A 12704-nucleotide genomic window follows, 5' to 3' on the forward strand; every position below is an offset into this window, starting at 1 on the left:
AATAATTATGGGTTTACCCTGGCTGGTGTAGTGGTCCCGTAGAATCTGCAGGGCTTTTCTACCATCGTTTGCGGCATCCTGCATTACCAGGGATAAGCTTTCATTGTAGAGGAATTGAAGTTCTGTGTAGCATTCTGCATTTTTTTGTTGGCATTGGGTTCAGTGGTTGAAAGTATAATATCTTTTAGGCCTGTGATGCGTCAATGGCAGAGGAATTTTACCTTCCAAACTTTGTAGTCATTTTCATCTCCACTGAACACCAACCTTTGCCACCTTCCAGCTTGCAGTATTCTCCGCTTCTTCTGACATGATGTCAGCAGCCAGCAGACTGACTGACTTTCTTTCTAACTTTGTACGTGTATGATGATCCAGTTCAGACATGAACACTGTTTTATATAACTTGTCTTGTGTAGAAAATTCTGTATAGTTTAGTATGAAGTTGTCATGTTTTTATATTTTTTCTGGATCAAAGGTAGTGACAAAGCAAAACACCTCGGGTAAAGTTTTGACAACAATTGCAATTTGTAGGTGTTTCCATTGAACACTGTTTAGCGCGTAAGCCTCAGTTCTCGTAAAATCTCCTGAACCTGATGAGATTTTAAGAGATTTGCGGCTTATGCAAAGTAGCCAAAAAATGTTATTTTGGGTTTTTTTTACTTGCTGCAGAAAATTTGCTTCAGCTTTTTGAACCTTTCTCCCTTAATTTTTCTAAAAATTCTGAAATTTGCTGTTGTTCCACACCGCACCATCTTTACCAGAAATGAACTGGTCACGCACAGCGACACGTGAATGCAGAAAAAAGTGTTGCCATTACAATTTTGCAGAATTTTTTTTTTTTTTAAATATCGTCTGAAAAACCACCTCATGAGTGTAAAAACTTTTTAGCAATAATTGAAACCTTTTTTTAAAATGTTGATGTTTCCACTAGCATTTTTTTTTTTTTATTGGAATACTTAGTTTTTGCGCAATTCTTCTTGTGGAGAATATTTCACTACAGATTTGGAAATCTTGATCAGGATCTGGTCTGATATGATTTAATCTCCCAAAAGTGAAATCAGCCATTGCACAAATGGTAAATCTCAGCTTTATTTATGTACATTTGTTGATGACACACACATGAAAAAAAGGCATTCAAAACACTTTCCTTGCATGAGAAATCAGAGGGCCAAATATTGTCTGTTAAACCGCTGCATATGAGAAGTGTCCAGCTTGGCTTTTTAGTGCAACCCATTGACCCATAGACGATAAGAAAAGTAGCTGCTTGAGCTCAGGTTCAAGGCCAAATTACTCAAAAATAACTTAAGTTTAAATTATTTGCTGACCTCTAAGTCAATCTCCCACCCCCACCACCACCCAATGGTTGGCATTAAAACTTTAACAACACACCCAGGTGTACCCCGCACCGTCATAAACAAAACACAAAGACATGTTGCATGCTAACCGCAAGTTATCTGGCATATGTAACCTCTGCTCACAGTATCAATGTTCTTCCAGGTTTTGCTTCAACAGACCAAATACATAAAAAACAAACAGTGACACAAACATGACACGGAGGTCTGCCACGTTGTTGTGCTTTTTGTAGGTTAAACAGGATCTGAATACAAAGTACTAGATGACGTTGTTTTAAATCTTTACAGTTTTATCGTCCTAAAACTCTGTAACCATGGCAACAAGAGGCCAAAATCTGGTTGTATTCAATGTGTATGGTTGATAAAAACAAACGAAAGTAAAGTTTTTTAGTTTGGTCTGAAAGTTTTAATTAAGGGGGTAAAAAATTTGCAGACAATTTCAAACGTGTAATCAGTCATGCAGAAATAATCTGGCTCAAACACACTGATTGACAGGACAGATGATCAGAGGAGATGAGTTTTTACCGCCATCATTAAGACAAGGACTGAAGAATGGGTAGAGTTTCTCACTGAAGCAGCAGCCAGTAAAAGAGAAGATCAGAGCTGCAGCATCGACATCATAAAAGGAGACCAGACCTTCCTTATAATCCACAAACACCCCCACCTTCTCAGGACCAGACTGAAGATGGAGACGGACTGGAGTATCAGCAGCTGCTTTGTACTCATTTCCATTTCTCAGCCAGATAGTCCAGAAACCATCCTGAGGTCTCAGTATGGTCTTTCCCTTCCTGGTGATGGACTCTCTGGCGACTCCTAAATCCCAGTCAGTTTTTCCTTTAACCTGAACCTCAAAGTAAAATCTGCCTGAAGAGAAACTCTGACGTCCTAAAACATTAACACAGTGAGAAAATCTCTCTGGATTATCTGGAAGATTCTTACTCACATCACCACAGTAAACTTGTTTTCCATCATCAGACAGGACGAGGTCTGGATGTGCTGTATCAGGATCCAGAGTCACGTCCACTGCATCCTGCTGGACCTTCAGCTCAAACATCTTCATCTTCTTCCTGAGTGTCTCCTCCAGCTGAGACACAGCTCTCACCACAGTCCCCTCATACCATGCTGGACGGACTCGGACCTCCGTCCAGTCCTTGGTGGGTGGAGCAGCGTTCAGGGAGGAGAAGCTTTGGAGGAGGTGGAGGTGGTCTTCAGAGCGCGAGAGCTGCTTCAGCTCAGAGCTCCTCTTCATCAGCTCAGAGATTTCCTGCTCCAGATCTTTGATGAAGTCTTCAGCCTGTTTCTCTGCAGCTTTCTGCTTGTCTTGGATCTCCTCTAGGAGCTCCTCCAGGCCTCTCTGAACAGACTCCATCAGAGCAGTGAAGACCTGAACACCTTCTGCTGTCTCTCTGTCTGCAGCATCTTTACTGATCTTCATCGACTCTTTGAGCTCCTGAATCTTCAGTCGTCTCTTCTGGATCATCAGCTGAACTTCAGCGTCTGTCTTCTCCAGCTCTGCCTTCTTTTCTTCATATTCTTCTCTCAGAGGAACAAACTCATGAGTCTTGTGGTCTAAAACAGAGCAGAGCAAGCAGACACATGTCTGGTCGGTCTTACAGAACAGCTCCAGAGGTTTATCGTGCTTCCTGCACATCCTGTCCTCCAGGTTCTCCACAGGCTCCACCAGCTGATGTCTCTTCAGACCTGAAAGTGTCAGATGAGGCTCCAGGTGAGTCTGACAGTAGGAGGTCAGACACACCAGGCAGGACTTCAGGGCCTTCAGTCTGGTTCCAGTACAGACGTCACAGGGAACTTCTCCTGGTTTGGCAGCTTGTTGCTCTGAGCTGCTGCTGGCTTCCTGCTGAGCTTCATGTCTGAACTGATCAACCATCTCTCTGATGAAGGTGTTGACCTTCAGCTGAGGTCTGGTAGAAAAAGTGTCTTTACACAAAGGACACTTATACAGAACCTTATCTTCCCAGTAGTGAGTGATACAGTTGTTGCAGAAGTTGTGTCCACATGGTGGGGTGACTGGATCGGTGAAGACCTCCAGACAGATGGAGCACAGAAACTGGTCCTCAGATCTCTGGTTGCTGCCAGCAGACATGTCTGACCTCTGAGGAGTCAGAAACACAACATTTAAACAGACATATAGTTGTGATTCGGCTTGAAGTTTCACCATGACAGTTTTTCTGACCAGTTTCAGGAAAGAGAGAAACTTCCTGTTTAGCTGTAACTCTCCGTTTGGACTAAATGCTGCTTGTAGAAACACAGTAAACATGATCAGCTGTTCTCACCTGTATTTCAGTCCCTTGTTGAGTAAAAACAGATGAACTGGCTTCAATTTCCTTCAGAAACAAAGTGATTTGCTTTGACTGCAACTGATCTGCTTTCACTTTGATTTTACGGAACCAACTTAACTTGTTTTCAGGACGACTCCACCTCTTATTGCACAAGCTTTATTTTTGTCTGTTGTTTTCAGAAATGGTTATATTTGGGGTTGAATCAGGATGAAGTTTAAACTTTGTCTTGTGGTTTCCAGGGTTCCAATAAACTCATAGTTGACATCAACGTCTGAGTTTTTGGGGAGTGTGTGTGTTCTATGGTCCTTTCATTAAGTTTAAATCTTCTTTATCTGTGCTTCCTGATTTGTTCACTAGTTCTTGCTTCTCTACACTGAGCTTTCATTTTTCCTTGTTACCTGTTTTTTTCCTGTAGATGTCCTCAGTTACCTTCATCTTCCTTCTGGGCTTCTGGATGATTTTGATTTGAAAAAGTCTTGAATGTAATGTAGTAATCTATAAGTAATAGTTTTTCCAACCAGGAAAATAATCTATTGAGATAGAAAATCTAATTTACAAGAATGTTCTGCCAGTTCAAGATAAGGCAGCAACACAAAGTATAGAATACAAGCAGATATAAAACAGTATACAATTCAAGCTGCAAGCAGCAATGAAGGCCCTGTCATCCATGGTGCTTCTCGGCCTATTGCCACCGCTTTCCCTAGGGATCTCCGTCCCGTGCTTCTCTCACCCTCACATACAGCTAGACTGCACATGAGGTCATTTGGGCTTTAAAACGAGTCACTTCCCTTTGTGAGTGGAGCTAAATTGCACTCCAGTGATTGAGAAGCACACATGTTCAGGATTGAACTAGCATCATATGTATGAAACTTGTTGCAGATATGTTATATTATGTGGGAGTTATATCAATTGTTTTTCATGTCCAGACATTAAAATTTATTTGTAGGTCTTGACAAGTGGCCCTTGTGTACCAAATTTAATGCATGTCAGTCAATTGAGTTGGTGGGGATAGTCGATTGAAACAATCTTGGGTGCACTATCCATCCATATTATTCAACATGTTTCTTTATGTCTCAGGTAACAGCATGACTGTCATCAGCCATAAGTCTGGTGAAGAACAAAGGTTTTATGGCTTGGTTACAGGTACTTCCTGTTTCATGGCATGGGAGTATTACTCGCCATACTTCAGTTTCATTCTTCAGTTTTTCACTGTGACAACCTGATAGAGTTTAAGTTTCAAGTGTTTGAGATTTGTTGTTGAAGTAAAGGATCATTCAATGTGGAAAAAAAAAACCCACTTCCTGTACCTCAGTCACCGCACCATGTGGACACAACTTTGGCAAGAACTGCATCCCCCAGCACTGGGATGATAAGGTTCTGTACCCATGTCCTTTGTATAAAAACACTTTTTCTACCAGACCCCAGCTGAAAGTCAACACCTTATTGAGGGAGAAGGTTGATCAGTTCATCCGCCATATAGCATATCCAGAACTTGTCCTGTTTGATGATGGAAAACAAGGTCATGATGAGGATGTGAAGATTCTTCCAGATAATCCAGAGATTTATTTACTGTTGCTGTATTTTAGGAAATCAGAGTTCCTCTTCTGGCACATTTCACTTTTCAAATTCAGGTTAAAGAAAAACTGACTGGGATTTAGGAGTTGCCAGAGAGTCCTTGACCAGGAACGGAAGCATAACAATGGATACGGTTACATAATTTTTTTAAAACTCAGAATTAATAATTCCAAATTAAATAATTCTGAATTAACAGTATTCTCCTCCGAGTTTACATGGAACTAATAATTCCGAAGAAGTTTACATGAAACATGTCCTTCTTATTTCCGCGTTAGAGTGGCCGGTTGGTAAGGGTTCTGATTGGACAGAGGGCACATGTGACGTATTGGTGTCTACCGGAAATAAAGTTCACTTTGTGCTTCTTGACTTTCGGTTGTAAATTGGAAAACTACACACTAAGTACCAATTTTGCCGCTATTTTGATTAGAATTTTGAATCACCAGCTCGACACGAGCATACAACTTCACTGTTTTTCAGCAAATGAGATGGGGAAGGAAGATAGACTACCAAAGACTGGATGCAAAACAACGCACAAAATATTTGCATGGGACAGGGTAACGAGCATGCGCAGAACAACAAAACAACTTAGAGCGGAATGAGGGTTTACATGAAAGAGGAATTAATTAGTTCAGATTTTAAAATGTGAAGAAACCAGACACATACTTAGGAATTAAGTATATTTCCAAATAGACTTTTGCATGAGCAATTAGCTGTTTACAGGGTTATTTTTGTCAGTTTCAATTTCATTTTATTTTATTTCACAACTACACATGTGCAACCTAAAAGTAGCTACTAACGTGCTGCACTGTAAAAAAGGAACACCCTTAAAAAGCTGCTGCTTATAAAACAGGGGTCCTAACATCCACTACCTGACATTTTGTTTTTGTTTTTAAGTCAGGACTCCCAAAACCTGTCTCTCATATAGAGCAGTCACATCACCAATTCTGTTTAAAACTTTTATGGACAAAATCTCTAGGCGCAGCCGAGGTGTTGAGGGGATCCGGTTTGGTGACCTCAGGATTGGGTCTCTGCTTTTTGCGGATAATGTGGTCCTTTTGGCTTCATCTGGTCGTGATCTCCAGCTCTCACTTGAGCGATTTGCAGCCGACTGTGAAGCGGCTGGGATGAGAATCAGCACCTCCAAATCTGAGACCATGGTCCTCAGCCGGAATAGGGTGGATTGCCCTCTCCGGGTCAGGAGTCAGGTCCTGCCTCAAGTGGAGGAGTTTAAATATCTAGAGGTCTTGTATACAAGTAAGGGAAGGATGCAGCGTGAGATTGACAGCGGTTCGGTGCAGCATCTGCAGTATTGCGGACTCTGGGTCTTGCTGCTTATGGTGCTTCCCCCGTGACCTGTCCATCCAGCCATCCCTACCTGCTGACCTACCTGCTTATATACACAGGAGGAGAATGGAGGGATGAAAGTGATAATCTGCTTTAGAAATGTTGCATTGCATTAGCATAATTACTTAAAGAATATTTGACAAAAGTTTCTTCCAGGTTCTACATAGTTTCTACTGAGTCTTTCTGTAGAAGTTTCAGGACAAATGAAACTGCAACACAGTTCAAGTGAAATCACACCTGATGCTAGCTGGAATGCGTGTGTGTGTAACATTTTTCAAGGACATTTATCATAATCACCAGCTGATGTCAGAAGTTATTGTGTAATCTTTTGCTTGCTGGTGTTCATTAAGAGGCCAAAAACAAGAATGTTTAACAAGGTTTTGAGCAAAGTTTTTGCCATAAAGTGATGCCAAATGTCTCAGAAACTGGATGTATCGTAGTATACAGTGACCTCGAAAAAGTAATGTGATTACTGATTAGTTCTTTCAAAAGTAACTTAGTTACTTGACTGATTACTTTAAAAGTAACTGAGTTAGATAAGCTACTTTATTAGTGACTTTCAGCAGCTGCCAACAACACCCCCACCAACTCAACATAAAAATGACAACCTGTTTTCCCAATACTGACTTTATTTTTAACGTCAACATGTGCCTCCAGTTATGACATTTTAAGTTGAACTTAAAAACAATCTACTGAAAAAAATAAATGTTTTCATAAAAAAAACAAAACCTAAAAATAGTCTTTCTTGACTTCACTTAACATAATACTCTTTTGACCTGACATATGGCAAAACTTACCATTCATAGTCTACATTGTTAATAAATGTAATTATTAAATTGTTTTGAACATGTTTTATGAACACAAACTGATGTTCATAGCATTACAGCAGCAAGGAATGGCTTAACAAAACTAAACAATGCATAACATCATATTTCAGCTCTGTGTCTACTTTTGTTACTTTGGACTAATCTTATGTAAGCACAAATTAAGAGTGAAATAGTGGAGTGGGACGGGTGAACTAATGATTGCATCTCATCAACAGAAGCTTTGTCTAACCTGTTGTCAGAAAATCTATTTCTTCTCGGTGTGAGCATCAAACCGCCCAGACTGAAAAGCTGCTCCACAGGAGCACTTGATGGGGTTGGGGCATTATACTTTTAAGTAAATGTTCTTTATGCTTGAATACTGATGCGGAATCTGAACGTCATAGGCTGACCTCAGGTAGTCCATTACTTCCTTTTCAGCAGATTAGGCGTTCTACTCAGGTTCTGCCTCAAAAGTGAAGTCCATCTCACTTTGGCTGGGAGAAGTGGTGGGCACACTAACGGGGTTCTGTGCTGCAGTTTTGTGACACTCTGCTATCGGAAGCTCTTTTTCCCGGTCCCTCCTGTCTGCATCTCTCAACCATTGGAGTTTGAATTTTGGACAACTGGCAGCTGCGAGAAGAGCATCTTTGTCGTCCAGCACGCTGGCAAAACAAGTCTGGATAGCCTAAAAAACAGAACTGATATGTTTATGCGCGTAAGGCCGATGTGCATTATGTTATTGAAATACTTTAGCATTGCCTAATGTGGAATTTTATGGATCTAATTTTTTTAGGTGGCTTACTAAGATTTGCATTTGTTTAATCTTTTTTTCTTTTACAGTGATAAAGAAAATTTTGTTCAATGTTTATATTTTGTGTGATGCAAAAACTTTAACTATCTTAAAAATAAAACCTACCTGCACGACGGTACCTGGAAGGCCCGCAGTCACCCTGGAGAGGGATCCTTTCATAGCCAGGGTCTTCTGCATCAGAACTTCAAGTACTGGTAGTAAAGTCCCATAAGGACAGTCACCTTGTAAAAAGTCCAGTGCTGCAGTCAGAGGTTTCAAGGCCGTGCAGTACTCATGCAGGAACTGGTACTCTTTGTCTTTAAAGCACTTAACTCCCAGCTTGGTGCACAGAGTATTCAGCTCACTCATGGGGATTTCTGAAATTCTCTTTACAGCATCAAAAAAGGAATTCCACCTTGTGGATGTTGGTATCAGGAGCTTTTTTTTTCTGACTTCTGCCACTATTTCTGATGCAAGGGTAGATCTACTTGCTTTGGTCCAAAGCGCTGTGCATTTTGTTGTGCTGCTCCTATACACAGCCTTGCTCTCTGCAGTGGTGGTTAAATATTTTACCACATCACTTGTGGAAATGATGTTGATGGTGTGTGAAGCACACCTGTGGTGCAGGGGAAGAGACAGTGGGCCATCACTTTCATTCTCAGCTGAAAGAATTTCTGACATCTAAACAAGTGACGTCATCATCATCTGTGGGGGTGGGCTCTTCCTCTCCCCTCTCCTCCTCCTCATCGGACTCTGTGACAGGCTGATAAACTTAAAACGCCTTGACAAAATTGGATCCATTATCAGTCACTGTGGCAACTACTTTGTTCAGTAGTCCATATGATGAGTGAATGTGTTCGATTTTTGCACCAATGACATCATATGTGTGTCTACCGCGAATTCTCCTACATGTTATTGCTGCTTTGTTGCGCTCTAATGTGGATCTACTGAGTCAATGAAGCGTTACTCGCATATAGCTTCTGTTGTTAGCAGTCCAAATATCTGCGGTAGTTGACACAAAGTCAACTTCCCCCGGCGCGGCCTTCAGATGTCTCTCCATTTCTGCACAGTCCTTCTCCAGGTAAGAAGAAAATGATGTTCTGTGAGACAGCTCAGCATTGATAGTAGTAGGAATCTTGTTAATTATGGCACAAAACGAAGACGAGTCGACTGTGTTTAAGGGCAGCATTTCTTCTATAACATCCTGTCCGACCAATTTCTTCAACTCTCCACCACTTACTGGTTTTGCACTGAAATCCAGCTTTCGTTGTTTGGGTGGTGGGGGGGCTCCTGCATTACTCGTGGCTCCATGCTTCGCACCACCTAGTGGAACTTTCTCTCGAAGGTTGACTGTCGTGCTGCGATTCCAAATGTTTCTTCAAGTTTGGCGTGATGTTTTTGAAGCTAGATAGCACTTTCTCGCCAACACAGAGTGTGCAATGAACCTTAATCTTGTCATCTTTAGCTGATACAAACTCAAAATGGTGACTATATTTCCAGCTAGAAAACGCGTATCTCCCTCCATCCTCCATTGTTGTTTACGTATGCTTGGCGTGCTTGTCAGGTTAAAAACGTTGCATAGGTGATGTTGTGAATTTCCCCAGAATTCCCTCTAGAGGGCAGTGTTGTACCGTTTGAGTCAGGCATTACGAAGGACAGCTAAATCTGTTACGGGTCCTTAGAGGTCCTTTTTCTGCCATCTTGTAAGTGTGATTGTCATTCCATGTGGAGCAGGCAACACAGATACATTGTGTGCGTGCTTGAGCTACAGTAAGTTGCATAACTGTCATGTTAAGTTGAATGCCTTTACTAGTTCTATTCTTAGTCATTATCCCAGTCGCAGTGTGTTATTTACTATTGTTTAGACATGTGTGTCAAAGTTTAGATGTTTGGGCTTATGCTAAAGCTGCTAAGCTAAGTGAGGCTAGAAGAGCGAGTCTGTTGATGGTATTTATGTTCTTGTCAACAATGCTAATTGTAACACATTTATTCATCCTTTTATCATTTCAGAACCATACCTATATACAAATATATCCCTCCAGGTAGCTACACTACCTACCTGTGTAGGCTCACCCGACCTGTACCAAGGTATGATAGCCTGGTTGCCTGCTCTCTAAATTGTAACTAGTTGAGGTGTCATTAAACACAGTGGAAGCATAACCTCTGCCTGGTTCATCGCTCTCTAACCGGGGCTCACTGCAGATGAGGGGCTAACATATCTTGCCAGGTGACGTACTTCCCCGAGACCGCAAGAAGAAAGCAAACATATTTTAAGGAAAATTACAAAAAAAAAAAAAGTAACGCGCTGTGACTTGGATAAATAACTTTAATTTGATGACTGTTTTAGAAATAGTAACGCGTTAGATTAGTCGTTACTGAAAAACGTGGCTATAGTAGAGTGACGCGTTACCGGCACCACTGATCGTATATGTTTCACTGTGTTCTTATGGGTTAAAATCTGGTTGTATTCAATGTGTATGGTTGATAAAAACAAACGAAAGTAAAGTTTTTTAGTTTGGTCTGAAAGTTTTAATTAAGGGGGTAAAAAATTTGCAGACAATTTCAAACGTGTAATCAGTCATGCAGAAATAATCTGGCTCAAACACACTGATTGACAGGACAGATGATCAGAGGAGATGAGTTTTTACCGCCATCATTAAGACAAGGACTGAAGTATGGGTAAAGTTTCTCACTGAAGCAGCAGCCAGTAAAAGAGAAGATCAGAGCTGCAGCATCGACATCATAAAAGGAGACCAGACCTTCCTTATAATCCACAAACACCCCCACCTTCTCAGGACCAGACTGCAGATGGAGACGGACTGAAGGACCTGTCAGAGCTTTGTACTCATTTCCATTTCGCAACAAGATAGTCCAGAAACCATCCTGAGGTCTCAGTATGATGTTTCCCTTCCTGGTGATGGACTCTCTGGCGACTCCTAAATCCCAGTCAGTTTTTCCTTTAACCTGAACCTCAAAGTAAAATCTGCCTGAAGAGAAACTCTGATGTCCTAAAACACCAGGACACAGTGAAAATCTCTCTGGATTATCTGGAAGATTCTTCCTCACATCACTGTCATAAACTTGTTTTCCATCATCAGACAGGACGAGTTCTGGATGTGCTGTATCAGGATCCAGAGTAACGTCCACTGCATCCTGCTGGACCTTCTTCAGCTTAAACATCTTCATCTGTTTCCTGAGTGTCTCCTCCAGCTGAGACACAGCTCTCACCACAGTCCCCTCATACGATGCTGGATGGACTCGGACCTCCGTCCAGTCCTTGGTGGGTGGAGCAGCGTTCAGGGAGGAGAAGCTTTGCAGGAGGTGGAGGTGGTCTTCAGAGCGCGAGAGCTGCTTCAGCTCAGAGCTCCTCTTCATCAGCTCAGAGATTTCCTGTTCCAGATCTTTGATGAAGTCTTCAGCCTGTTTCTCTGCAGCTTTCTGCTTGTCTTGGATCTCCTCTAGGAGCTCCTCCAGGCCTCTCTGAACAGACTCCATCAGAGCAGTGAAGACCTGAACACCTTCTGCTGTCTCTCTGTCTGCAGCATCTTTACTGATCTTCATCGACTCTTTGAGCTCCTGAATCTTCAGTCGTCTCTTCTGGATCATCAGCTGAACTTCAGCGTCTGTCTTCTCCAGCTCTGCCTTCTTTCCTTCATATTCTTCTCTCAGAGGAACAAACTCATGAGTCTTGTGGTCTAAAACAGAGCAGAGCAAGCAGACACATGTCTGGTCGGTCTTACAGAACAGCTCCAGAGGTTTATCGTGCTTCCTGCACATCCTGTCCTCCAGGTTCTCCACAGGCTCCACCAGCTGATGTCTTTTCAGACCTGAAAGTGTCAGATGAGGCTCTAGGTGAGTCTGACAGTAGGAGGTCAGACACACCAGGCAGGACTTCAGGGCCTTCAGTCTGGTTCCAGTGCAGACATCACAGAGAACTTCTCCTGGTTTGGCAGCTTGTTGCTCTGAGCTGCTGCTGGCTTCCTGCTGAGCTTCATGTCTGAACTGATCAACCATCTCTCTGATGAAGGTGTTGACCTTCAGCTGAGGTCTGGTAGAAAAAGTGTCTTTACACAAAGGACACTTATACAGAATCTTATCATCCCAGTGATGTGTGATACAGTTGTTGCAGAAGTTGTGTCCACATGGTGTGGTGACTGGATCGGTGAAGACCTCCAGACAGATGGAGCACAGAAACTGGTCCTCAGATCTCTGGTTGCTGCCAGCAGACATGTCTGACCTCTGAAGAGTCAGAAACACAACATTTAAATAGACATCTAGTCGTAATTCGGCTTGAAGTTTTACCATGACAGTTTATCTGACGAGTTTCAGGAAGGAGTGAAACTTCCTGTTTAGCTGAAACTCTCCGTTCGGACTAAATGCTGCTTGTAGAAACACTGTCAAGATGATCAGCTGTTCTCACCTGTATTTCAGTCCCTTGTTGAGTAAAAACAGATGAACTGGCTTCAATTTCCTTCAGAAACAAAGTGATTTGCTTCAACAGCAGCTGATCAGACAAGCTTTCACTTTCACTTCTGGGGCT

The 12704-nt window shown here is 42.0% G+C and overlaps 1 protein-coding gene across 1 annotated transcript; it reads right to left on the minus strand.

Moving 5' to 3' along the window:
* Positions 1-1824: 1824 nt before the first annotated feature.
* Positions 1825-12394, minus strand: LOC306758106 (uncharacterized protein; the record flags this gene model as incomplete). The annotated part of the gene is made up of 5 exons (XM_079243316.1): positions 1825-3462; positions 3644-3657; positions 7864-8059; positions 8291-8503; positions 10769-12394. The coding sequence occupies 5 exons, from the start codon at positions 12392-12394 to the stop codon at positions 1825-1827; spliced, it is 3687 nt and encodes a 1228-aa protein (XP_079099442.1).
* Positions 12395-12704: the final 310 nt, after the last annotated feature.

The sequence above is a fragment of the Telmatherina bonti genome, assembly GCF_933228915.1.
Source record: "Telmatherina bonti genome assembly, chromosome: 7".
NCBI lineage: Eukaryota > Metazoa > Chordata > Actinopteri > Atheriniformes > Telmatherinidae > Telmatherina > Telmatherina bonti.